The sequence below is a fragment of the Sitophilus oryzae genome, unplaced genomic scaffold (assembly GCF_002938485.1).
Source record: "Sitophilus oryzae breed Bouriz unplaced genomic scaffold, Soryzae_2.0 scaffold_682_pilon_pilon, whole genome shotgun sequence".
NCBI classification, from domain to species: Eukaryota; Metazoa; Arthropoda; class Insecta; order Coleoptera; family Curculionidae; genus Sitophilus; species Sitophilus oryzae.
The window spans coordinates 5,782,735-5,809,224 of NW_022147287.1; the positions used below are offsets into that span (position 1 = coordinate 5,782,735).

Sequence of the window (26,490 nt, forward strand, 5' to 3'; positions counted from 1 at the left end):
CATGAAAATGTATATTTTTTCACTCCATAGTTTTATACAGGTACGGACGAAAAGTTATTATTCTTCAAAGCAGTTAAAACACATGTAGGAGGCGCCATCTACAAGTAGGAGTCATATTGACATCAAAATCCCAAATTTCTCATGTCAAAAAACTCACCAATTTTGATCTAAATATTGATGTTATTTCAGAAATTATTTGGAAAAAATCGAAATAAAAAAGAAAATTCTACACCCTGTATTTCCGAAACTAAGCATTTTAAGACATGCATTTATACGAACTTTTTTACTTATTTTTATCTGCAGAATATGCTGCCGAAGTTTCCGGAATACAGTTCGGACCACCCTGTGTATACATCTTTACAATTGACATCTAATGTGTTATAGTCCAAATACAGAAAATACCACAATGTAGTTTAAACGTTTCAAATGCTTTGCAGTAGTTCAGACGCACTAAACATAATCAATGCACTAAAAAATCGATTTACATGCCAAAATATGGTTTCGAGTGTTAAAAACGGTTCAAAATCGAGTATATAAACTCAAACTGAAGTCAATGGGATATCGGGATTCCCCGATTTCTATTTTTTTCAGTAAATTTTCGGCGCGGACCTGTCGTTGATGATTTTCGCTCGCTTCAGCGTCGCACCACGCTTGATCTGATCCATGAGCGACTCGTGGCACACTTTCGGATCAGGCTAGAAGCAAAACAGAAAGTAAAATTAGTAGTTTATCAAAAGTTCTGTAAAAAGTATATGCTTAAGCACTAGAGGAATAGATATTAAAAGTAATAAACGCCGACATCTCTTTAGTTTTAATTTTTGTTATTAAAGATTTTTTGTTATCGAGTTTTTGAAATAATACATCAAAATTGGCGCAGTCGGTAGGATACTACCGAAAAAATGGATCTCTTCGGATTTGTGTCAATTAATCCGAATACAACAACATGGTTTAAAGTTTCAACTACTAATTGGATATAATTTAATATCTCTCAATGAACTAATAGTACGAGAGCTAGCAACGTCGGAAAAACAAGTATTTTAAGACGTCTGGCTCCGGTAAACGTTGTCAGAATATAAACGAAAATAAAATAAAAAAGTCTTTGACCTGACCCGGATTCGAACTCTGAATCATCGGTTCGTGGTCGGAAACTCTACGCACTGCGCTATGGAGACATGTTCGATTTATATTCAATACTAGAATTTATAGGACTAAATTAATAAAAAATATAGGATCTTCTTCCGATGCGCAGTAGTGAACGCAACGGGTATCGGCAGCCAGAGGGGCCGCATGCTGTTCCAGAGAGCATAGTAAAAGATATATCAAAGAGCCAGACGTCTTAAAATACTTTCTCGAAAACGTTGCTAGCTCTTAGACTATAATGATAGCCATTTTTTTAAAAACTGATATATTAATAAATGGGGTAATAATTTTATAAATTATACAATTTGAACATGTTATTGAAAGACACCAAGTGCCTCTCTGAAGTTACAGAATATCGGTGATATTCTACAATAATTCGTAGGGACAAAAATAAAATTTCAGTTTTGTAAAATTAAACTTGTTTTTTGTGAAGTTAGTAGATTCTTCTTTTTTATTCACTGATTATTAACAGGTTTTTATACATTTTAATATCTATAGTTGGAGAGCGTTATTTTTTTAATAAGGACACAAAAAAAACGACAAAATTAAGAACAGGTTAAAATGGACAAAAAATAAAACCAGAAAATCCAACAAACAACTTTAGCTCACCCCTAATTTTAATAAAAATCATCTCGTGGGATGTTCTGTAAGGCAAAATAAAAACGTATAGAACTATATTTACAAATCCTATAGATACGCGGATATTCTGTACAGGGTACCACATTTTCGTGTGTTTATAGGGTTTCTCGCTTATAGATAGCTTATAATAGAGGTACAAAGATACGGTTTTTACACCACCATGGTACTGTTGCGGACCGGTGTGGACTCGACCTAACCTAACAATACGGCCCGCCCTCGGATGACCTTAACATCGCATAGACACCGTAATGATTCATTCGAAGATTCGAGAAGTATCTAGTTCTACTGGAATGGAGTAGTACATACGAGAACAATCGAAACCTTCTCTATGCATCTAACGATCTATGGACTATTCTAGAGAGGGCAGTTATAAATATACGAGTGCAGTTGACGCGCTAAAATTCAAAATAAATTCTTAGTTATAAAACGTTTGTAAATAGTTCTTTAAGTATTTTATCGTTATTGTTTTTGTTAATTAGTGTTAAATAAATAGTGTTTAAATAAATTGTGACTTTCTATCCACACGGAACCGACGAAAAACGTAACAGTACTTTTGAAATGTAACATCAGATGATGATGAAAACTGATGGTTAGCTTCAAATGTATGTTAGCGAAACGAGCATCCAGTGTTAAAAGCAGGGTTGGAAAAAATCATAATTTTTTTAATAAAATAAAAAAAAATCGGATTTTTTTTATTTAAATCAGATTTTTTTGATTTTAATTCAAAACAATATTTAAATCGGATTTCCAAATGACTAGGACTTATTTCCAATTAAAGTCCTATCCTAAATGGCTAAATCTTTATAACTCTGAGCGATACCCATAACATTAACAATTCTATGGCGCGTGTCATTTTTCCACATCGGTCACCAATATATTCCGCAAAAAAAGTCGCTCGCTTCAGATCAAAAGGATTTTCTTTCAAACGTCTCAAAAGCAGGGTTGGAAAAAATCATGATTTTTTTAAAAAAATCAAAAAAATCAGATTTATTAGATTTAAATCAGATTTTTTTGATTTAAATCTGATTTTTTTGATTTTAATTCAAAACAATATTTAAATCGGATTTCTAAATGACTAGGACTTATTTCCAATTAAAGTCCTATCCTAAATGGCTAAATCTTTATAACTCTGAGCGATACCCATAACATTAATAATTCTAGGGTGCGTTTGTCATTTTTCCACATCGGTCACCAATATATTTCGCAAAAAGTCGCTCGCTTCAGATCAAAAGGATTTTTTTTCAAACGTCTCAAAAGTATTAATTTTTGTCATTTTAACGCCTAGGTATAAAAGTAAAGCACTGTTACGCCTAAGCACAAAACTACAAAAATATATTCTTAAACTGATATTAAGTGTCAAATTCAACGAGTGTACAAATTGTTGCTCGATTACTGTTTATATTATTTGCAATGTTTGAAATTGATTAAAAATGATTTGTAATGTTTTAAAAAAATAGTATGTATGTTCTATTAGGAGTAAAAATGTACTTTTTGTGCTTCCTTGTAACGTCGGAATAGCTTTACGATGGTCCTTCAAAGGTACAGCATCATCAAAAAAAGTATAATTTTTACTCCTAATAAAACAATACACTATTGTTCGGAAATATGCTTAAGTCGAGAATGAAATTAGTATTATCTAATGTCAAAGCGTAAAATACTTACTGCAGATCAAAATGTCGTAAGAATTTGGAAAAATACAACCATTTTAAAAAAATATATAAAACAACATATTTCCTGACAACGATTATTATAGATTCTCGGGAATGAAGATATAGACTCTATATCAGAAGAACCTAGTTCTGCACTAGTCTGCAAAAAGATATGTATTGGAACAGCGAATTTTTGTCAATTATACATAAATTTTAAAATAAATCCCTGCGTTTAGCGGTCTTGGATTCGCACGAAATTACTTTAAAAATCGGTTCATAATTTAAATTGATGAATAGATATTTTTATACAGTTTTATAAAATTTACAATTATTTTTCGATTTATTATCTATTATATCTGTTATAGAAATATTTTTTATAGTTTTCTAAGACAGATTTTTATAACTTTTACAGTTATATTTTGATTAATTATAAAGTTTCAATAAAATTAATTTTTTGATTTAAATTACACCACACACGATTAAAATTAAAACAATCACTTGATTTAAATACTTTTATGCGATATATTAAAATTAAATGAGATTTGAAGTTCCGTTCTAATGAGCTTAACTGAACATTTACATATTTCGTCTACTTCAATATCATATGTGAAAATATATAAATAACAACATTAAACAATGAAGGCATATAATTTACTCTAGTTTTAAAAATACTTTATTCTTTTACCTATAACTTTTATATCCTTTTTGACAAATTTTCTTTATCCAAGTTTTTATTATCGAATATTCATTAAACAGAGTATCAATATCTACATCTACTTCTTTTAATTCTAAAATTTCTAAGATTTTAGTTAATTCGCGGAAAAGAACTGTTTTTAAATTCAAGAAATTAACAAACCTGTATTTTTAATAATAAATTTTACAATTTTATTGTTTAATAAAAACGTGGCTATTAAAAAAATAAAAATTGGGACATTAGGGCTTTGCGTGGGGACGCGGGACTTTTGGATCAAAATAGAGACTGTCCGGACAAAAACGGGACGGGTGGCAACACTGCCGTTACCATTTTCTCGCGGACTCGTGTCTTACGGCCGTCATTTAAGGCCGTGTGTCACAAGCATTTTTAGTTTCATTACAAAGCAGCACAGCGATGTGAAAACCGCATCTATATATCTCTACTCGTAAACGAGAAACCCCATGAAACTCACGAAAATTGGACACCTTGTACAATCTCGTAAAAACAGACCGCTGTTATACAGGGTGTCCCAGGCTGAGCGTGCATTAGAAGTTTCTGGAGAACTACAACATCTAGATCTGAGATTTTTTGCACATCATAGTTTCACAACTTGTTGTCACAAATCCTTTGAATTCAAATATAAACATAAAAAACATTTACAGCAGAAAAGGCGAAGGCGCTGGGTTAAACGTAGTCTCCACTAAAAACACGGAGGGGCGCTTTAACCCACATTTTTCTATTAAGTTTCATATCTATCTTAATAGTAGATTATTTTCTTTTATCTATGGGTATAGACTGTCTAACATCAATATTCATAGAATTTTACAGAAAATTTAAGTATGTAGTAAAAAATGGGAGACCCATTTAAAATAAGGCAGTTGCTGTCAATATTAAGAGAGTGCCGCCATATTGAAAATATTTTTAATTGATAGATCTTGTAAAACAACGATGTGCAAAAAATCTCCGACCTAGATATTGTGGTTCTCTAAAAACTTCTAATGCACGCTCAGCCTGGGACACCCTGTATACCATACTTCATGATCTTTACCTGTGCCTTGCTGTTGATCAACTGTCTGATCTTGCTGGCCTTCAACCCAGTAGCCGGGCCGGTACCCCCACCGATGTGCTGCTGTGCCAGTTTGGCGTTCAGCGAGTCCAGGAAACTTTGTCCCGGTCCTCTTTGCGGCTGCTGGAACTTCGCGGCCGTTAGGGCCGCCACCTGCTCTTCGCTACATCGTCTGGAAGCCCTGGGACTCAAATTGGGCGCCAATTTGGCGTTCAGGGAGGCTATGAAGTTCGAGCCCACTTTAGGTCGACCTGTGCCAAAAAAATAGATCGATTAATAGGAATTTCAACAAATCAAATTATTACTGCAACTGTATACTCTGTTTTTTTTTTCTCAGGTGAGATTTCGACAGACGATGACAGAAGAAAAGCAGATGACGTCCCATACCAATCTATTTATTTTGTCTGTCAAAGTGTCTAGTCACTGTCACCAAACTAACCAGCGCGAGAAGGCTGGTTTTTCTGGTTTTCTTTGTCAGTCAATGTCATTTATGTGACAGAAATCAAGCAAATATTGGAAGTTTGAGTGAAATTCTCATTTAATTTCTAAAATTTGTTATAATATTTTGCATTTACATCCAAAAGCAATGGAGGTAGGCAGTAAAGGTAAATAAATTTCATTAACTAAATAGAATGACTTTTTAGGACCATTTAAACTTATCATGCAGCCATTGTTTCTTAAAGTCAGGAACATTTAAAGAAAACATGAAAAACAAGACAACAAATAATCGTGAATGTTTTTAAGCTATAAAAATATAAATATTGATTAGATTTGTTTATTTATTAATGATCTGTTTTAATATTGGACCTGCAAATCTTCACTTGAGCTGTCTAACGAGTTTAACAGTTTATTAATAAAGTACTTTTCAATATTAAACTCCATTGGAAAGACGAAGCAAACGCAAAAACAGAGAATAGGTACATTAAAAATGCATAAAAGAAAAATTTTATAATAAAGGTATTGAAATTTAGAAAACGTCAACATTTGACATTTCCAGTATTTTACCAAACCGTTCCGTATCAAACCAATGTTTTTCAAGAACCGCTCTTTACCGTAGTTTACCGGTCTGGTTCGCCTGGTTTTGCAACGGAATACAGCCTCAGTTTGTTTTGACGCTAGTGATAACAGGCACACAATATTCGAATTTCTTAAATGTATTGCCAACCAAACGAGCAAGATCAGAATAACCAACTATTTCAATCAGTGTATAATCTATTAAATAACTAGGTATTATACCTTCTGACGGTCTCTCTGCGCTTTGTGACCTGAAGCTAGTTATCTTTCGGACGGCATTGGGACTTCCCCCGACCACTTGAGAAGGTTGAGCATATACCACGCCCCCAGATTGTGACAGATATGATACCTATCAAACAAAAAAAAAACTCAATATAAATCATTGATTCCATGAAATATGCATCTACGCTTACCTTAGGCGGTTGGCTTTGGAACGTGCTCAGAACCGTTCCCGGCGCGACTCCTCCCCCTTGATAGCTCACCGGCCTCTCATTGGCGGCCGGTTGACCTTGGAATATATTCTGGGCGGAGCCTGAAATTCCCGCCATGCGCCTGATCGAATTGGGACTGGCCGGAGTGTGTCTGAGTTCGGTGAGTGCTTTAACGGTTTCTGCCACGTTTACACCTACAGCAAGAGGTAATGTGTCAATTTAAATCGTAAATTCCCTTGTTGAATGCTCTGTATTATCTATGATCTAGTTATTACATAAAACTAATAAAATTATAAAATAAACAAGTATTATTACAAAAAAAAAAATAATAAAATTTGTAAAGAGAAAAGTCAAATATGTACCTGTATTTATCGATGCGACGGTATTGTGGGACGGCTGTTGTTGCTGATGCTGGTTAGTTTGCGCAGTGGGTTCCAGAAGGAACGCCGGCGGAGGTGGAAGGTTCTCCAAACTCCCCATACAGGCGGCCGCATTCGTTATGGAAGAAGTCCGGCGTATGGGTGGTGGAGGCTTGTTGGTCTGCATACTGCCTCTGCGCAGCAAGTTGTTGCGCAAAGTCCCCAACGTACTCATAGCTAGATAATTTCAAATTAAATAGTATTTTTGAGGTAAAATCCTTTTAAATTGATTAAAGTAAGGAAGCAAATCAAACTAGAGGATGCAATAGATCAGTACCTGTCATGGATAAGGGCCTACGCTTCTGGACGTCGCCTGCGTTCGCGTTACGGGGTAGGGTACAATATTTGCTTGCTGCGTTTGAGTTTGTTATATCTAGTAATAAACAACACAACAAGCTGGTAAAAACACGCACACAACACATGCAAAAATTGATATAGCCTGTCCAACGAGAGGATCCATGACAGTGACAGCCGTGTCTGTCACTTTCATTCACCAGTAAACAGTATTTTTAATTTTTTTAAATTTTCCCTGTCTCGATGGACGGACAATATTTATAGTGGAGGTAAATGGGTTTATGGGGATTTTAATTTATTCAACTACAATAACTTTAATTTGGATTAATAGGGGAATATATTAAATCTATATTCTGTTAAAGTTGTGCAAGACTAAAAAGGTGCCGGGAAATTGAAGAAAAATCATCTTAATTTATTGTTATAATAAATAGAGAGATTACACAGTTTAACCACAATATATCAATATACTTTTTTCATCAGACGTTTCGCTAATGATAATACCACAGATATACAGATAAAAATCTTGTCCCTAATTCGTGGTACGAAAATTGTTTTTTATGACGATGTGCAAACGAGTAAAATTTCCTGCGCGTAAAATAACAATAAACAGCGTAATAGAGAGATATCGCTAAACCGAATAGCGTGAGGTGGTATTAACTCTCTTCATTTATATTTATCGGATCGGAAAGAATTCTGTTCGCGTCGCGTCCGCTATTTAAACTTAACCTAACTTTGAATTTAAAACTTTGAAATTGTTTTGTTTACTAGGTATTTTAAAACTAAAGGGCTAAAGTGCTTATTTCCAGTGATTTATTGTTCAACGTCTGCCAGTGGGTTTAGGGCAACAAGCAACAAATTCTCTTATAAGGGCTAAGTCGTCATCTGCTGTAAACCTAAGCCTCTTTATAGGTTCTTTAATATTGGAAGAGGTGGAATCCATATTTTGGGCCATATTTATTTAATTAAAACTTATCCCAGCTACTTAAATATCAAATTACCTAATAAAACTGAAGTAATAATTCAAAACAATTCAAACATAACCTAAAATAAAAGATCTCGCCGGCCGGCCCCGGTTGTCAAATACCCGCACATGCCCATTTAAGCAACTTTTAAACGTTATTTAGAAATAGCGCTTGGTGTAATTGCTCCGCAAATTACGTCAGGCGGTAACGTTATTAGCGGGTGTTGCGTTAAAAATTGACTCGCGCATATCGTAACTATGATAAAGTACGCGTAAATACTGCATGACGCTATTCGGTTTTCCAATATCTCTCTAATAACTGTGCCGGTCAGGCGTTGTGCACAATTTTAGAGGCCATAAGTGGGCGTGCTATGTGCGCAAACTAGTAACCTAACTAGTACCCGATTCCGAAAATTGGAACCACGAAAAACAATAAAGAAAAAACAAAGTTTATAATCTGTGATAATACTATAAATATAATTAGAAACATTAACCTGATTTAGCTACAATATGAATATAGAATCATAGAAAAAGAGGTATACGAGGGTAAAAAAATAGTGTACCACAATTCATTGGGTTATTCTACAGACAAAAATGAAATAGAGTTCCTATTTCCTATGAACATAATCTGTAGTAGGTGTTTATGGAAAATGTTGCATTTAGGGTTGGAACTTTATTTTTCACAATTAGTTACTCATTTTACTACAGATGTAATAGATTATATTTAGCTTAGATATATTATCTTCATTTCAGTGGTGTACATGAAAGTTTTTAAAATAGTCTATTTTTTTTCTACACAAATTTTCCTACAATCGTAACCGGCAACACTGTATGCCGCTTTTGATTTTGTCTCTCTATCTGTCAACCGGTCATTTATATTATTCTCTGTCTTGCACGTTAAAATCCAGACCACACTTCTAAAATTTACATAAAAAAAAACTCATCTTCTTAACCGCACTTAAGGGACATAAAGGGCCCTTACTAACGCTTTCTCGTTCAAAAAATTCTAATAAAGTTGCGATTCGTTTTTTAGGACTATTAAGCTATCTTGTACACTTTGTACTAAAAGAGGTTCTAAAAAGAATAATCTTCGTTTGCAAGGTCTGCTAGTTAAAATTTTTAAGCTGAAAATATCACGACGCAAATCATTTAAACCAAAAACTCGTAATACAAAATTGAAGTGTCAAAACTAAGCATAATGTCAGGAAATAAATAAATAAGCTTATAAATAATATCCTATTCCAACGCGTTCTCTTTTCCGTACTACCACTCAAATCTATCTATAAAATATAATCATATTTGGCTAAGAGTTTATTTGTAATCATGTTTTAATGATGCTGAAACGACCAACCAACATTTTTTTGATGCATTGAGGTTAAGTGTAAATATTATGAACGATTGAATGAATTTGTTGCTTGGCCAAAAAACACTAGCGTTAAAACCTTTTTCAAATCCAAAACCAGTGCAGAAATCGACATGCTTAAAAAACTAAAAAATAAAAAATATGTCCTTTACCATCTGGATGCGGGCTATGTTCTTCGACGTTAAATGCGGTCTGGCTACCATAACCACTGGAAGACTCCAAGGAACTTTCGCTTGTGCTGCTTTCCTTCTCAGTGCCCTCTGGCTGTGATCCAAAAATATTTATTAATAACTCATTACACTAAAACACAGGGTGTTTATCTCACCTTCTCTGGAGGACTGATGAATTCAGCCGGCGGTGGTGGAAAGCTCTGACCTTGACTTTGAGCTTTATCCGCAGCCATACTGGCTAGTTCGTGCATGTTCACGTAAGTCGGCTGTAACAGAACAAAAAAAGGATAAAAATAACTATCAAATTCAAAAAGAATAAAAATTGTAACAAAAAAATATATGAAAATTGAATAAATCGTTTTGCCACGCCCTAAAACACACCCACCTGCTGAGGCACCACCCCCTTCGTCGAGGCCAAGTGAGCGGGCAGGGCGCTGGGCGGAGTCTTCCTTAACGCGGCCGCAGCAGCTAATTGCTCCGTCACTCCGGGCGGCAGGACTCGCACGCCTTGCATACCGACGATTGTTTTGGCTGGCACGCCCCCTGGTGGTGCGGAAGGCCGTTCCAAGGACGAACAACGCTAGAAACGGACTCATAAGTTTATAGTTCCTACCTTAAGGTGCACTCTCACGACTTGTCTACTTGGCAAGTATTCCCACCATTCCCCAATTGTAAACAACATCAGCAAGTGTGACGCTCACACTCAACAAGCACTCCATTTCAACAAGTACGCCAGCACAAACATTGTTTAAATCCTTGGCAAGTAAACAGTATAGTCGCATCGATGAATACCGGTCGTCCCGAAATTGTCGTTGCTAGTAATTCTTTTTCCTTTTTAAGTTCTTTCACTGTACACTGCAATACGATTTCTATGTTCTTTATGTTTGGCTATCCATATTATGAAGGGCTCATTTTCGTATAAATCCATAAATTCCAAAACATAATTTGAAGACTACACGGGAAAACCCAGTTTTGTCCATTTTAATCGGAGCCGAGAAAAATGCAATTTAGTGTTTTTAAAGAAATATGTTATTTTCGGTTGAACAATTAGAAAAATATACAGATTGTTAACTGGACGGTTACTTATTGGGGAACAGAATAGCAACACTGCTACATTCCAAATCAGTACTAAGCTAAGCTGACTCGTCCCGCCGCGACGAGCGGGCCGAGGTTGCCATATTTCAACCATAAAGCTCTTGCCACGAGTAATAAACAAATTAACAACCTGTATATTACTACCAATTCTGAATTATTAATATTGTCAATTATCGCCATATTCTGAAACACTGAAATAAAAATGTCAAAATGCAAAACAAAACTGGAGAAAACCAGGGATGTCCAATTAAAGGTTGTATAAAACCTAAATCTAAACTATTATTTTTTTGTTGTAGGAAGAAAATTAATATTTAAGTAGGTTTTTATTACAATACATAAATTTATAACATATAATACTAATTGCAAGATGCATGCTTGTCGCCCATGCGTAAGTACATCTCTGGTTTCTGCCATTTACGCGTGGACTACTCTGGTTTTTCCTTTGTACGGCAAAATAACCAAGCTGTAATATCTCTGGGACTAAGCGTATTATTGCTTTCTTTTTTCTCGATGACGTTAACATTGGTCTATAAAGTTGTATCGCTATCTTAATTTCTATGAAACTGTGACATATCTGGTTTTTCCCGGGTAGTCTTCGTTTGTCCACTTCATTTATTGATGAAGGAACGATTTAGGTATGTCGCCAATATTGAAGTTATTAATGTAAATTTGATATTATATAACCTATTATTGTTTTAGCGTTTTAAATTATCCACAATTAACTCGAAAAACACTACGATCCGGAAATAAACGGGACGTACTCTATAACAGTACAATTATTTGCGCAGTCGCTTTTTTGCGCCTCGGCAAGTATAAACAAGGCTAGCCAAGTACACTTGGCAAGTGTACGAATAATTATTGTGATCCTTTGACTCGGGCTATATTTACCGACAGAGAGTGGGGACGCGACGACTGACCAAGGAAACCGTTCTCACGACGTGGCGAGTATATTCCAATATCAAATGTCTGTCAAGTACACGAGTCGTGAGAATGCGCCTTAATACAAAATCTAAATATGGTTTGTTACCGTGGGTAGGGGTGGTTTCGACAGACTTTTCGTGGACAAGGATGGACTCTTCGGCGGTATGAGATTTGGCTTCGATTCCACTGTGGGCGTGACAGATGTCACTGGACTGGCCGGCTGAGACAGGCTCTGTTCGGGCGCTTGGAATGTGTAGACTGTCAAGGGGGGCCTTGAATGGCCCTTTTCGTAAGCTAGAATAGAATAAAAATATTTTTTTCATAGCAACTGTTAAAATTGCCTTATATCTATCAAAAATAGTACTTTAACCGCAAGGGTAGATTAAATGATACTTTCTCTCGATTTCTCCTCGCACGTTTTTAATTGCTTCCATTTTTGAAAATATTCGTATTCCTTTTCATAAGTTATTCGGGATTTAAATGGAAGTAGTTTGGATATGGCGTTTGTCGCCTCAGCCTGAATATCTGTTGGTAATTTACTTATTTCGTTTTGAGCCATTTCTGGCTGCAATTCAATCAGCAATCGACACGAAAGAGAATTAAAAAATATTGACTCAAAACTGACAACTAAAGAGACAGCTTTATTTATTTGTCAAATTACATAGAAACCAACGCCAACCCAGCACAATATTTTTTCTACTCGTAATAAATTCCTTGAAATAATAATTCCTGAACATTTTTTAAAACATAAATCGCTATGGAAAAAGATATTGCTTTATACACGACGATAAAATTGCCATTATCGTAAATATAATACCATTTTATCGTCTTGTATAAAAAACAACTATTATTCAGTAAATAGACCTTCTTATATTATGTTGTTTTAATCATAAAAGAGAACCTGGCACCTAAGAGATCCTAGCCAAAACCCAAGAACAGTTAACCTAATAGGACTGCTCATTCAGCCAAAAGTGTCCGCCAGGTGCATGCGAAAACTCCTCGCTTTGTGACGTCATTGTAGTCCTTGTCATGGGTTATTAGTCCTTATCCGGCAACCAATAATACACACACGTGCATTATTGGTTGCCGGGTGCAAAACGTTCATTATTTAGTTTATTTATTTAAACACCTTATATGTATGCAGTATAGAAAAGTAACTGTATAAATCGTATTAAATACTCGGATAATGCATTTTTAAGAACAGCAGTTCCCAGCATCACCTTTTGCAAGCATTCTTTTTAGAGTACTTCCATATTTTGCTTTAAAATAATTAATTAACAAAATCGTGGGCACTTAGTAAGCACTTTGCCACAATCCACAACACAAAATGAAAATATTTATACACTCTATAGCTCTAAAAACTTTAAAATCACCTTGTTCACATTTAAAATTAACTCAAAATTTCTCAGCTGTTATTTTTATAAGTTTATCATAGGCAACTAATAATACACACTATCATGACAAGGGCTACAATGACGTCACAACGTCTTATGAGGATGAGCAATCCTATTAGTTTACCGTTCTTGGCCAAAACCCGCAAAGCTAGGTCGCGACAATACAGGGTGTCAAAACCTAATGGAAAGTACCCTTGGGCATACGTTCATAGGAACGTTTTCTTTTATTTTTATCTGTAGAATCAGCCACCAAAGTTAGATACACTATTTTTTTGTCACCCTGTATATTATTTCTAACGTCCGTAATCGGCGTAATCTTACCTGATGATATGGTGTGCGGCCTCTCATTGATAATGGCAGATGCTGCCCTTTCAAACTGTATAGAATCCTGCAAATTTGGCCATGTAGATGTCGTTGTAGGCGCTGTAGCTGCGGGGAAAGGTGTACAGGGCGTACTAGAACTGCTACTGTTGTTGCTGTGCTCGGACATATTCGATACCTGCGATAATCAACGTTTTCCTTTATTTATAAGATCAAAGAATTAAATATTTCTAATTTATTTAATATTTTTATTTCCAATAACACAGTACAACAAAAATAATATACAATAAGTCCCGATAAAAAACAATAAATTATTGATTTTAAAAATATGTATCCACCAAATCATCAATAATTTTGTTTTTCTTATTAGATTATACAGGGTGAGTCTTAAAGGAGTGCAAACATTTTCAGGGCTGATAGATCTCGATAAAAGAAACATATTATTAGATTTAGCGGATACATATTTTCGAGGCCAGTGAAACTCATCTACTCTACTTACTTGTGCCACGCTAAAAGCGGAAGGAGGCCTAGGATACAGGGTGTCCTGAGAAGTAAACCCCGAATCTTGACTAGACACGGACATGACGCGTTTACTACCACTACGGCCTACAGGCTGTTGTGCCAAAAACGGAACCAAAAAAGAAAAATAAAACGAAAGTTGAAATAAAAAATAACCTAAAGGAAAATAAACTTTAAAACAAGAAATAAAGGAAAAATTAAAACAAACCATGCAAAAATCGTTCATGCTAGTTTTTTTAATTATAAAACAGACCTCAAAAGTGGCTCACGCCTATAACTTTTTTATTTTTTTAGATAAACAATCGAGATTTGGTATTTTAGTATCCAGGGTTGTTCACCACATACTACACGGAGTATTGTAGCTAAACGATTAGATTTTTACAAATTGTAAGTTTTGGGTTCGTTGAAGGACTATTAGAGCTACAATTTAAAAATATTTTACAAGATACAGAATGTCCCAAATAAGTAAAAAATATCATAGTTGTATTTTTTTAAATGAAACACCCTGTATATTATTCTATTTTTGGACTCTACGATTGAAATAAAGGTAAATTTGATTAAGGTTTATCACACTTAAACCTTACCGTTTTTGAAATATTTTCAATTTTAAGAAATTGCAGTAAGAAATTTAATGTTTCATTTCTCCAAGGGTATCAAAGTTTTTAATACTAAATATTTACTGAAGATTATTTATTGATCAGATATTGTGCTGCAATAATAAAAATTTTACTACCTTATACAGAGTGTCCAAAAATTTATATTAAATAATTACTAGCTTTAAACGGCAATAACGTGTTTAAGTTAAATGGAACACCCTGTATATTTTACGTGAATCATATGCACAATTTAATTGTCTATCAAATTTTATTATACCATTTTTTACCTATCTCTGAACTTTTCGTAGAAAATGCATTTTCTTATAATTTAGACCTCATTTATCACTATACCCATGGAATATTGATTTCAATTTTTTTTTAAGCAACATATATGCAGAAAATGTACAAGTGTAAATATTGCAAGCCTATTGGTATACCAAAAAAACTATTTAAATCTTTATAAAAGAGTATACGAATTAAATATACCATCATTATTTCCGACCAAAAATTAGTTAATTACATACTTTTAAATTGTTTTAATTAATAAAGTATTCTAAATAAATGTGGATTTGGCTCAGAAATCAATATAATAATAAATTATGAAAATAAACGTCTGTTTTTATAAATCAGCATTCGTCAAAAAATGAAATAAAATTTATAAGGCCGTTACTTTTTACCACACTGTCTAATACACACACAAAATTCAGTTTTTTAGTATTTGGAGCAATTATTATTAATCAACATAAACAGTCAATTAATGTAGTCTGAATACTGGGATCATATTAATTGGTCCTTTTTAACAAAAATATTTAAACAGTTTTTTTATTTTTTTTTATGAAATAAGCGAGCTATATCGAAAATATTAGTATCTGTACTCTTGGAAAATTTGTTACATCTTTAAAAATAATCTAAAATGTCAATATTCCATGGGTATAGTGATAAATGAGGTCTAAATTATAAGAAAATGCATTTTCTACGAAAACTTGAAGAGATAGGTAAAAAATGGTATAATACAATTTGATAGACAATTACATTGTGCATTGATTCACGCAAAATATATAGGGTGTTCCATTTAAATTAAACACGCTATTGCCGTTTAAAGCTAGTAATTATTTAATATACATTTTTGGACACTCTGTATAAGGTAGTAAATTTTTTATGATTGCAACACAATATCTGGTCAATAAATAATCTTCAGTAAATATTTAGTATTAAAAACTTTGATACCCTTGGAGAAATAAAGCCTTAAAATTTTTACTGCAATTTCATAAAATTGAAAATATTTCAAAAACGGTAAGGTTTAAGTATGATGAACCTTAATCAAATTTATCTTTATTTTAATGGTAGAATCTAAAAATAGAATAATATACAGGGAGTTCCATTTAAAAAAATACAACTATAATATTTTTTACTTAGTTGGGACACTCTGTATCTTGTAAAAATATTTTTAAATTGTAGCTCTAATAATCCTTCAACGAACCCAAAACTTACAATTTGTAAAAATCTAATCGTTTAGCTACAATACTCCGTGTCGTATGTGGTGAACAACCCTGTATAATATAAATTAGGATTTATTGACTTATTCTATTGTTTGATTGTTGAATTGACATATGATATGTCATTCTATTCAGAGCGTCATTTTCTATGGAATAAAGTAGAAATATACCGAGGGTGCCATTTAAAAATCAAAAGTTGGTGCCATTTCCGGTGAAACAGGAAGTGACGAAAAATAATTGAATACGTCAATAAATCCTAATTTATGTCGTATACTAACATATCAAATATCGTTTTTTTTATGTGAAACAAATAAAAAAGTTATAGGGGTGAGCCACTTTTGAGACGCACCCCGTATATGTTCAGACTAAAAGTAGTTTTTACCCATAAAAAATAGTTTTTTACATGTAACAAATAGAAAAAAATTATAAAAAAAACGGCGTCCAGATGACTGGGAAATGACGATGTTCCCATATAAATTTACATATAAAATGACAGCGATTTTCATTTCATAGCCATCGCTGACGCCGTTTTTTGTTTGATCATATTGTATTTTAGGTGATAGATTTTTCACTAAAATAAGCAGACGTTTGGATGGTTTGTTTACAGATCGGGGAAGTTAGCAACTCATTGAAAGCAATTATAAAATACGATCCTGCTTGGTCTGCTACAATCCTGCTCCAAATCCCAACCCAGCCACACCCACCAATTTTGTGCTATAGTTACTTTTATTTTGGTTGCTGACGTCCCAGTTGGCAACACATGGGAAGCAGGGTCGTATTTTATAATTCTGTTTTCAATGAGTTGCTAACTTCCCCGATCTTTTGTTTACTCTGTAGTAGGTACTCTGTACCCTACCTGCGACAGACTCCTTTGCCAGTGCGGATGGCTCGGCGAATGGTGACTCTTCGAGCTGCCCGAAGACGAGCTGTTGAGCGAGCTGATGGAGCACATGGACGACTTGCGCGAGCCCAAACTGGAAGGGGACGAAGGTGGCGTTTGGAAGGACCAGCCGCTGTCCGAGGACTTGAGGTCGGCGATCACTTGTTCGGAAGCGGGGGGTAAGGTGCCGGGGTCCGCTGCGTGCTTTTCCAGTTGCTGGACGGCTTCCTGGAGGTGGCCCATTTCGCTCAGCATCGCCACTTCTTCGTCCTGGAAACACGAAAGCAGATTAGAAATAATACTAATTATTTAATTTAAAAAGCTTATTATTAGTGGAGTGCCCAGAGACTTTTACCTCGGAATTAAATTACTATGAATTCAATTACTGTGCTTTATAGATAAAATACTCAAATGTTTACCCATTTTTTTCTTTGCTTTTATTTTTTTTTCCAAGTAAATTTATTGAAATAAATGAATCTAATGCATAAGCTATACCTATTCTGCTTATATTCTAATCATTGAAATTTTGATTGAAATCGAATTATACAGGGTGGCGCGTCATATACTACGCGGTTTTTTCAAGGAGAACAAATGTTTATATTGAAGTGAAATTTTGTGAGCTTATGTAAGTCAATTTAAAGCATTTTCTAAAATTATACAGGGTTGTTCACCACATACGACACGGAGTATTGTAGCTAAACGATGAGATTTTTACAAATTGTAAGTTTTGGGTTCGATGAAGGACTATTAGAGGTACAATTTAAAAATAATTTTACAAGATACAGAGTGTCCCAAATAAGTAAAAAATATCAAAGTTGTATTTTTTTAAATGGAACACTCTGTATATTATTACATTTTTATTTTCTACGATTAAAATAAAGGTAAATTTGATTAAGGTTTATTATACTTAAACCTTACCGTTTTTGAAATATTTTCAATTTTGTGAAATTGCAGTAAAAATTTTAAGGCTTCATTTCTCCAAGGGTATCAAAGTTTTTAATACTAAATATTTACTGAAGTTTATTTATTGATCAGTTATTGTGTTGAAATAATAAAAATAATACTACCTTATACAGAGTGTCTAAAAATTTATTTTAAATAATTATTTTCTTCTATATAATTATGCTTCAAACGGCAATAACTTGTTTAATTTAAATGGAACACCCTGTATATTTTACGAGAATCAGATGCATAATTTAATTGTCTATCAAATTATATTATACCATTTTTACCTATCTCTTTAAGTTTCCGTAGAAAATGCATTTTCTTGTAATTTAGAACTTATTTATCAATATACCCATGGAATATTGACATTTTAGATTATTTTTAAAGATGTACCAAATTTTTAAAGAGTACAGATACAGTTTATTTCATTAAAAAATAAAAAAAAACTGTTTAAATATTTGTTAAAGAGGACCAATTAATATGATTCCAGTATTCAAACTACATTAACTGACTGTTTGCGTTGATTAATAATAATTGCTCCAAATACTAAAAAACTGAATTTTGTATGGGTATTAGACAGTGTGATAAAAGTAACACCTTAAAATGATATTTAATTTTTTAAATAAATGCTTATTTATAACAACAGACTTTAATTTTGATAACTTATTATTATATTGATTTCTGACTCAAATCCACATTTATTTATAATAATTTATTAACGAACACAATTAAGTATGTTTAATTAGTATATGGGCGGAAATAATGGTGTTATATTTAATTAATGGTATACTCTTTAATAAAGATTTAAATAGTTTTCTTTTTGCATACAAATGGGCTAGTAATATTATCATTTTGCTAAAAACGATAATATTACTAGCCTGTACATTTTGTACATTTGTTGCTTTAAAAATAATCTAAAATGTCAATATTCCATGGATATATTGATAAATGAGGTCTAAATTATAAGAAAATGCATTTTCTACGAAAACTTGAAAGGATAGGTAAGAAACGGTATAATACAATTTGATAGACAATTAAATTGTGCATCTGATTCTCCTAAAATATACCGGGCGTTCCATTTAAATTAAAGAAGTTATTGCCGTTTGAAGCTAATAATTATTTAAAATAAATTTTGAGACACTCTGTATAAGGTAGTATTATTTTTATTATTGCAACACAATAACTGATCAATAAATAAACTTCAGTAAATATTTAGTATTAAAAACATTGATACCCTTGGAGAAATGAAGCCTTACAATTTTTACTGCAATTTCACAAAATTGAAAATATTTCAAAAACGGCAAGGTTTAAGTATAATAAACCTTAATCAAATTTACCTTTATTTTAATCGTAGAAACTAAAAATGTAATAATATACAGGGTGTTCCATTTAAAAAAGTACAACTTTGATATTTTTTATTTATTTGTGACACTCTGTATCTTGTAAAAATATTTTTAAATTGTAGGTCTAATAGTCTTTCAACAAACCCAAAACTTACAATTAGTAAAAATCTAATCGTTCAGCTACAACACTCCGTGTCGTATGTGGTGAACAACCCTGTATATTTTGAAGGATTTCTTTTTTTCAGATTTAGTAAATTCGTTGCGCTGCGCGTTGCCTAAGTTATCTTCACAACTTTGACCAAGTCCCAGAGGTCTCTGTTCAAATTTTCGCTTGAATAACCGCGGTATACTAAGGGCTGGCAAAGGTTAGTCTTGGGTCGAGATTTCCGTATGTAAGAAGAGTACAATAATGTACTGATTGCGTTTATAATGTACTGAACAAAGAGAGGACAGTAAACACGTTGCCAAACGTATGAAAAAACCGAGAAACTGTGCACATCGCTAAGAGACGTGGAAGGGGATATAGCAGATTTGTCGCAGTTGACCGGTCGACCCAATCAATACCTCTGTCAGTACTTAAAGTTCTAGGGAAAGGTGTACGTCATGCGTTCAGCTTCACGATTTAATTACGTTTCGTGATACTTAATTTGTTTATTTATTAACGAGTCGCTGTAATTTTCCCTATAGCTTGAATTTTTTTAAGTGCAAGCTAGAAACACTTGCATTTTTGGTAAAAATAAGTGGAATTGAGTGGGTGTTCGATAGTGGTCGCGCTATTAGAACTCTGAATTCAAAAATCGATATCTCGAAATCTATTAGAAATAATAGATTGCAGTTTTTTTCAAGAACTTTGTTAATATTTCTGCTGTATTTTCTTTTTAGACAGTATGTAAAAATCTTTATCAATAAAAAAAAATTACACGATTGCTGAAAATTGCTATGCTCTAAAAGTGAATGGATGGATTGTTTACAATTTTTGAATGGAAAAACAACCTTATCGATTTTTTCTTATGTAAACATATTGTAAAATATCCGATCTTGAAAATAAAAAAAAGTTTCAATATCTAAAGTGGTTCTTGAGTTATGGCCTGTTATGTGTTGAAAAGTTGAGTTCTTAAATTATCGCGATGACTGACGTTTTCTCGTTATAAAAAAATGATACCTTAACGATATCCTTATAATTCCATTTCAGATGCTCAGAAACAAAAAAAAAAAAAGTCTTTTAAAAATAAGCGGTTTGCGATCGTGATTTGACTTTACTTGATAGGGAAAGGCGTATCGGCAACGCCGCAACAGCACGCCGTCGCGCGTCGCGTCGGTCGGTCGCATTTCTCTCACTCCGACTTAATAAGATCCCTATGCGATTTACTTCCACACATGTAAATGCCGACCCAAAAGTAACAGTTGCCAGCACGGTATGTATGCACTTAACCACTGTAATCAACTGTTTAAAAACTGGTTTTGGTAAATTCAGAGACTTTTTTCTTTGCTGGCTCTCTGTCTATTACAGGTAGCAGTGTTTCCGGCATAGGATAGCCCCTTAATATCGACGAAAAAACTACTTACCACTACCGGTTTTAGAAGACCGACGAAAGAGCAAAACCTTCCTCTTTCTTCTAGCAAGGCCGCGCGAACCGCGTGCTTCTCGGTCTCCTCCAGAAGCTGGCGACGTTCCGTCACGTCTTGCAGACCACACTCGAACCTCTTCTGCACATCGCCTCCAGCCCCTTTGCGCATCTTCTTCTGTAGACGCAACGTATCCGTGGATCGTTTCTTCAGTTCCGCCCTGGCTCTTTTGTAGTCTAGAAAATAAACCGTCCTTTGAAATGCACATACTCGTTTTTAGAAAGAACGTAGATAAAAATACTGGTATAGTCTGTGAAGCGAATAACTTTGAATTTGACAGTTCCCGCGGGCTTTTCTAGTGTTAATTTTGTTAGGTTAGCAACTTGCGGCCCTGCTGACGCAATGCCGTCTCTAATAGAACAGCCTCACTTGACTATGGCTGAAATCCCACTCCATAGTCAATGTAGATAGTTTTAGTGTTAAGAATAATAATTTTAAAAAATATGTGGTCATCTTTTGACAAGTTTATATTAGTTTATTAATTGTAGTAAACATTATGTGGTGTGTGGTGTGAATAGTTTATATGTAATTTTTTGGATTATATTCGACACTATTTTTTTCATATGACACAACACTGATGAAGGCTATAATGTTATCCGAAACGTTTTTTTAAAACCAAATAAAAATAATGAAAAACCAAATGAATCAGCGTTTTTCCCGAACCTAAATCCCAAGAAAATCAAAAATTTTAGAATAATTTTACATATAAACTGACAGCGATTTTTATTTCATAGCCATCGCTGACGCCTTTTTTTCTATGATATTGTATTGTTTGCAAATATAATTTTTCGAACATTGATACTTGCAAAATATACAAATAAATTTTGTGAATGCAAATAATAATACATCACTATTAGTAGATATTGAATGTTTTTTGTTAAAATAGATCGATTTTAAAACCCCAAAATTTAAAATATATTTTACATTTTATCCATTATCTGATGTACCTATTCATTATTTGTATATTGTAAAACATTTGCTGCATTTGTGTGGTTCATAGTTCATTTGCCAAAGTATTTATTACTATAAATAGGTATATGTATTGTATTTATTAACTGTATATTATGTATATTTCATGTAAATTATATAATTTTTAAAATACAATGTTTATGAATGAACATGTATCAATAACAATGTATCATGAATGTTGTAGAATACATGTTTTCCATGTACTCTACAACATATTTATTAATCCGTAGTATCTAACTAGCGTGACGTCATCAATCTCGCTCCGAGGCTGTTCTATTAGAGACGGCATTGGTCAGATATTTAAAAATGTCAAAAGCTGATCACATTTTACTTTTGGCAATTATGACATTTTGTGTTGATTTTTGCAAGAAGAGGAAGAACTGTCACTTGTTTTATTATTTTCCTTTTCTATTTCACGAAAGTAAAAAGAGTTACCTATCTGATTCGTTCAGGCACTCAGTTTAAAGAATATCAGTAACTTTTTTGATAGAGGGATTTTATGTTTGCCATGTTGGTAAAAAATAACGGTCAAAATTCAAAGTTATTCATTTTATAGACTATATATATATATATTTACTCCACTAGAATGTTGAGAGGTGAAAATTAATAAGATAAAAAAATACTACCTCTAGCGTGTTCTTTGTCCAGATTTAATACTGTTTTTCTCCATTCCTCCAATTTCTCTTGCAGCGGTATAATAAGACAGTCCATGATCACTCTGAAACAAAATAGAATCTTTCTACCATTTAAAATAATTTTACAAGATACAACAGAGTGTCCCAAATAAGTAAAAAATATCATAGTTGTATTTTTTTTAAACGGAAAACCCTGTATATTATTCTATTTTTAATTTCTACCATTGAAATAAAGGTAAATTTGATTAAGGTTTATCATATTTAAACCTTACCGTTTTTGAAATATTTTCAATTTTGTGAAATTGCAGTAAAAAATTTAAGGCTTTATTTCTACAAGGATATCAAAGTTTTTAATACTAAATATTTACTGAAGATTCTTTATTGATCAGATATTGTGTTGCATTAATAAAAATTATACTGCCTTATACAGAGCGTCCAAAAATTTATATTAAATAATTATTAGCTTTAAACGGCAATAACTTCTTTAATTTAAATAGAACACCCTGTATATTTTACGTAAATCAGATGCATAATTTAATTGTCTATCAAATTGTATCATACCATTTTTTACCTATTTCTTCAAATTTTCATAGAAAATGCATTTTCTTACAATTTAGACCTCATTTATCACTATACCTATGGAATATTGACATTTTAGATTTAAAAATAATAATATTGTAAGCCCATTTGTTTGCAAAAAAAAAGTATTTAAATCTTTGTTAAAGAGTATACCAATTAAATATACCATTATTTCCGCTCAAAAAATAGTTAATTACATAGGTACTTAATTGTTTTAATTAATAAATTATTATTAATAAATTATATAAATAAATGTGGATTTGACTCAGAAATCAATATAATAATAAGTTATGAAAATTAACGTCTCTGTTTTTATAAATAATCATTCGTCAAAAAATGAAATAAAATTTTTAGGGTGTTACTTTTTACCACACTGTCTAATACACATACAAAATTTAGTATTTTAGTGTTTGGAGCAATTATTTTTAATCAACGTAAACAGTCATTAATGTAGTTTGAATACTGGGATCATCTTAATTGGTCCTCTTTAACAAAAATATTTTGTAATGAAATAAGCAAACTAATATGGACAATACTTAGTATCTGTACTCTTTGAAAATTTGTTACATCTTTAAAAATAATATGAAATGTCAATATTCCATGGGTATAGTGATAAATAAGGTCCAAATAATATGAAAATGCATTTTCTACGAAAACTTGAAGAGATAGGTAAAAATGGTATAGTACAATTTGATAGACAATTAAATTGTGCATCTGATTAACGTAAAACATACAGGATGTTCCGTTTAAATTAAACAAGTTATTGCCGTTTAAAGCAAGTAATTATTTAATATAAATTTTTAGACACTCTGTATAATGTAGTATTTTGTTTATTATTGCAACACAATATCTGATCAATAAATAATCTTCAGTAAATAGTGAGTGTTAAAAGCTTTCTTGGAGAAACGAAGCCTTAATTTTTTTTTGCTTCCAACATGATATCAATTTCACTATATTTTTCTTACCCTGTAAAATGTTTCATCCGATTTTCTACTGCTTTGTGCCTCAAACAAATCCTGGTCAGTGCCGTGCCTATTTCTCTTGTAGCTCCTGAAAAAAAAAGAAAGAAAAAATAGTTTAACAATTCAAGTCCCAACATGTTTTATGATGTCATTATACTAAATTTTCTTCTAACAGTGTCATGTACAGGGCGTTCCAAAATCGAGGGTTACATTTGGAACATTTGCGTCCTCTAGCGGCCATTCTACAAACTTGAAAATAATTTCCAGCCATTTCTCATAACCATGGCAAGGCAGAAAAAGCCATCTACTCTTTAGGCTACGTACAGCATGATACGGACAATGCTAGAATTAAGGGAAAAGACTGACATATTAAAGTATGACAAACTCGTCGCATTTTTAAAACGCCAGAATGTAGGTTTTAAGCCAAGGAAGTTAAGCATTTTTACCTTCAACAAGTAAATGTATTCAAATCTTCAATTATTATTGTTAATCTTCTTGTTTATTTTTGTTGATGTTAGATAAGTGTTTAATAAAGATATTACAAGAATATTTTGCTTAATTAAATGGAGCGATAAATAAGAAAAACCGAGTGAGAGAAATGGAAGAGGGAAGAAATGTAGATAATTTGACACTTTCAAATTTTTTAAAAGTCAGTAGTATGTCAGTATTACATATGTGGTGTAAATAAAATACAGTAAATCTAATAAAATCATTAATTTGACGAGAATGCTTACTGCGAAACTAAAATATTTGCCTGTCAATTCCAGAGCCTCATTAATAATATCTTTTCCCGATCCAGCAGTAATATAAAAGCTATAAAAGCGTGTGGTTTTGACAGATAAGTGACAAACTGCACTTGTCGATAGATTTTCCGCCAGAATTACGAAGTCAAGCGCTTCAAATTTCGTATTAAAGGCAAAATAAAAGGAAAACATTGCTTTTGAATTATTGTTTAAATACCGGTTATTTATTTTTTCAGTAGTTTTTCTTCTTTTTCCACTACTGGTAGTCTTCCTTTCGTAACATCCTGTTTCTAAACGTTCTAAAATTAATCGGATGGACTCCGAAATTCTATTTTTACGTTCTGGTAATTTATGCTCTCACAGAGTTCCGCCTGTGAACGTATTGATTGTTTGGGAGCTATGGCCAGTACAACAGTGAATATTCTTCTCTATTATACAGGGTCTTCCTTAATGACATGCTAATATTTAAGAGGATGATTCTTGGATCTATTCTAAGAAAAAAAATTCAGGGTAAAATTTTCTAAATTTTTTTTCATAATAACTCTGATTTTATTATAGATATCTTCGAGAAACTTGATACACGTCTTCTATGGATCAAAATGCCTTTTTTGGTGTACAAAGAATTTTATTTATTTCGACCAGTGTCGTCCATACGGGTTTTAAATTGAATAGCTTTGGAGAAAAATGTTGTACACTAAAAAACAAATTGTTATCTAGATTCATAAAAAAATTTGCTTGTTCTAAAACGGTTTATCCCTTTTATACTTTTCGAAAATTCCATACCGTTTTGGAGAAAATAATTAACAGAACATAACATTATCATAGAATTTCCCAAAAATCAAAACGTGGTATCTATGGTAATATAATTTCGTATTTATTTTTTGATAGATCATTACTGATAGAATTTTAATTAACGTCATGTTTTTTGCTGTTTTAAGATGTTAAAAAAGCACAAAATTCATTTAGTTTAATGCCAAGGAAAGGATGATAATAGTTGTCGGAAAATGTGATGCTTTAATAACAGCAAAAAAATATGACGTTAATCAAAATTAATACTAATCATCTATCAGAGAATGAAATCGAAATTATATTACCATATTCTTTTGATTTTTAGGACTTAATTCTACCATAATTTCGTTTTTTTTTTCAATTTTCTCTAAAACGGTATAGAAATTTTGAAAAAATAAAAAAGTTCTCCCTCTTGTAAAGTGTAGTACTGGCCATAGTTCTGCCTAATCAAAATTACTAGATATTTATGCTCCATTAAATTTTTATTGCCTATTGTTTTACAAAATTACAAACACATGCACGTATATTTAGTTTCATCTTTATTAACACAAATGCAGCAGCTAAAAATACATTTCAATTACGATTTTCTAAATGGTAACTACTATGTTTACAAAAAATAAATTCATAAACACACTTAAATGTCTTTATTTTTGTTACAGCATATTTATTTCATTTGTGGTTTAATATATTTCAACCCTATTATTATTTTTTATTTTTTTATACAGGGTGAGTGTTAAATAAGTGCAAAATATTTTCAGGACTGGTAGATCTCGATAAAAGAAACATGTATTTTTCCTTACCATTTTTTAAATAAGTCCAAAATAACCGAGTTATTTA

General features: G+C 32.5%; 1 protein-coding gene across 3 annotated transcripts in view; it reads right to left on the reverse strand.

Moving 5' to 3' along the window:
* Positions 1-238: 238 nt before the first annotated feature.
* Positions 239-26,490, reverse strand: part of LOC115887912 (protein MTSS 2) — a 94,288-nt gene continuing 68,036 nt past the window's right edge. The window contains exons 4-20 of one of the 3 annotated variants that reach the window (XM_030907444.1): positions 24,125-24,209; positions 22,572-22,663; positions 20,917-21,152; positions 17,039-17,332; positions 14,071-14,184; positions 13,572-13,749; positions 11,963-12,150; positions 10,226-10,420; positions 9,996-10,106; positions 9,823-9,934; positions 7,330-7,425; positions 6,996-7,229; positions 6,616-6,827; positions 6,425-6,551; positions 5,171-5,439; positions 1,750-1,784; positions 601-695 (exon numbers count right to left, since the gene is read on the reverse strand). In XM_030907444.1, the coding sequence (XP_030763304.1) occupies positions 1,758-1,784; positions 5,171-5,439; positions 6,425-6,551; positions 6,616-6,827; positions 6,996-7,229; positions 7,330-7,425; positions 9,823-9,934; positions 9,996-10,106; positions 10,226-10,420; positions 11,963-12,150; positions 13,572-13,749; positions 14,071-14,184; positions 17,039-17,332; positions 20,917-21,152; positions 22,572-22,663; positions 24,125-24,209 (2,570 nt within the window). In that variant the 3' untranslated portion in view covers positions 601-695; positions 1,750-1,757. Of the gene's footprint in view, positions 696-1,749; positions 1,785-5,170; positions 5,440-6,424; positions 6,552-6,615; positions 6,828-6,995; positions 7,230-7,329; positions 7,426-9,822; positions 9,935-9,995; positions 10,107-10,225; positions 10,421-11,962; positions 12,151-13,571; positions 13,750-14,070; positions 14,185-17,038; positions 17,333-20,916; positions 21,153-22,571; positions 22,664-24,124; positions 24,210-26,490 lie in introns of all 3 variants that reach the window. The other 2 variants (XM_030907443.1, XM_030907445.1) reach the window with 2 other exon arrangements.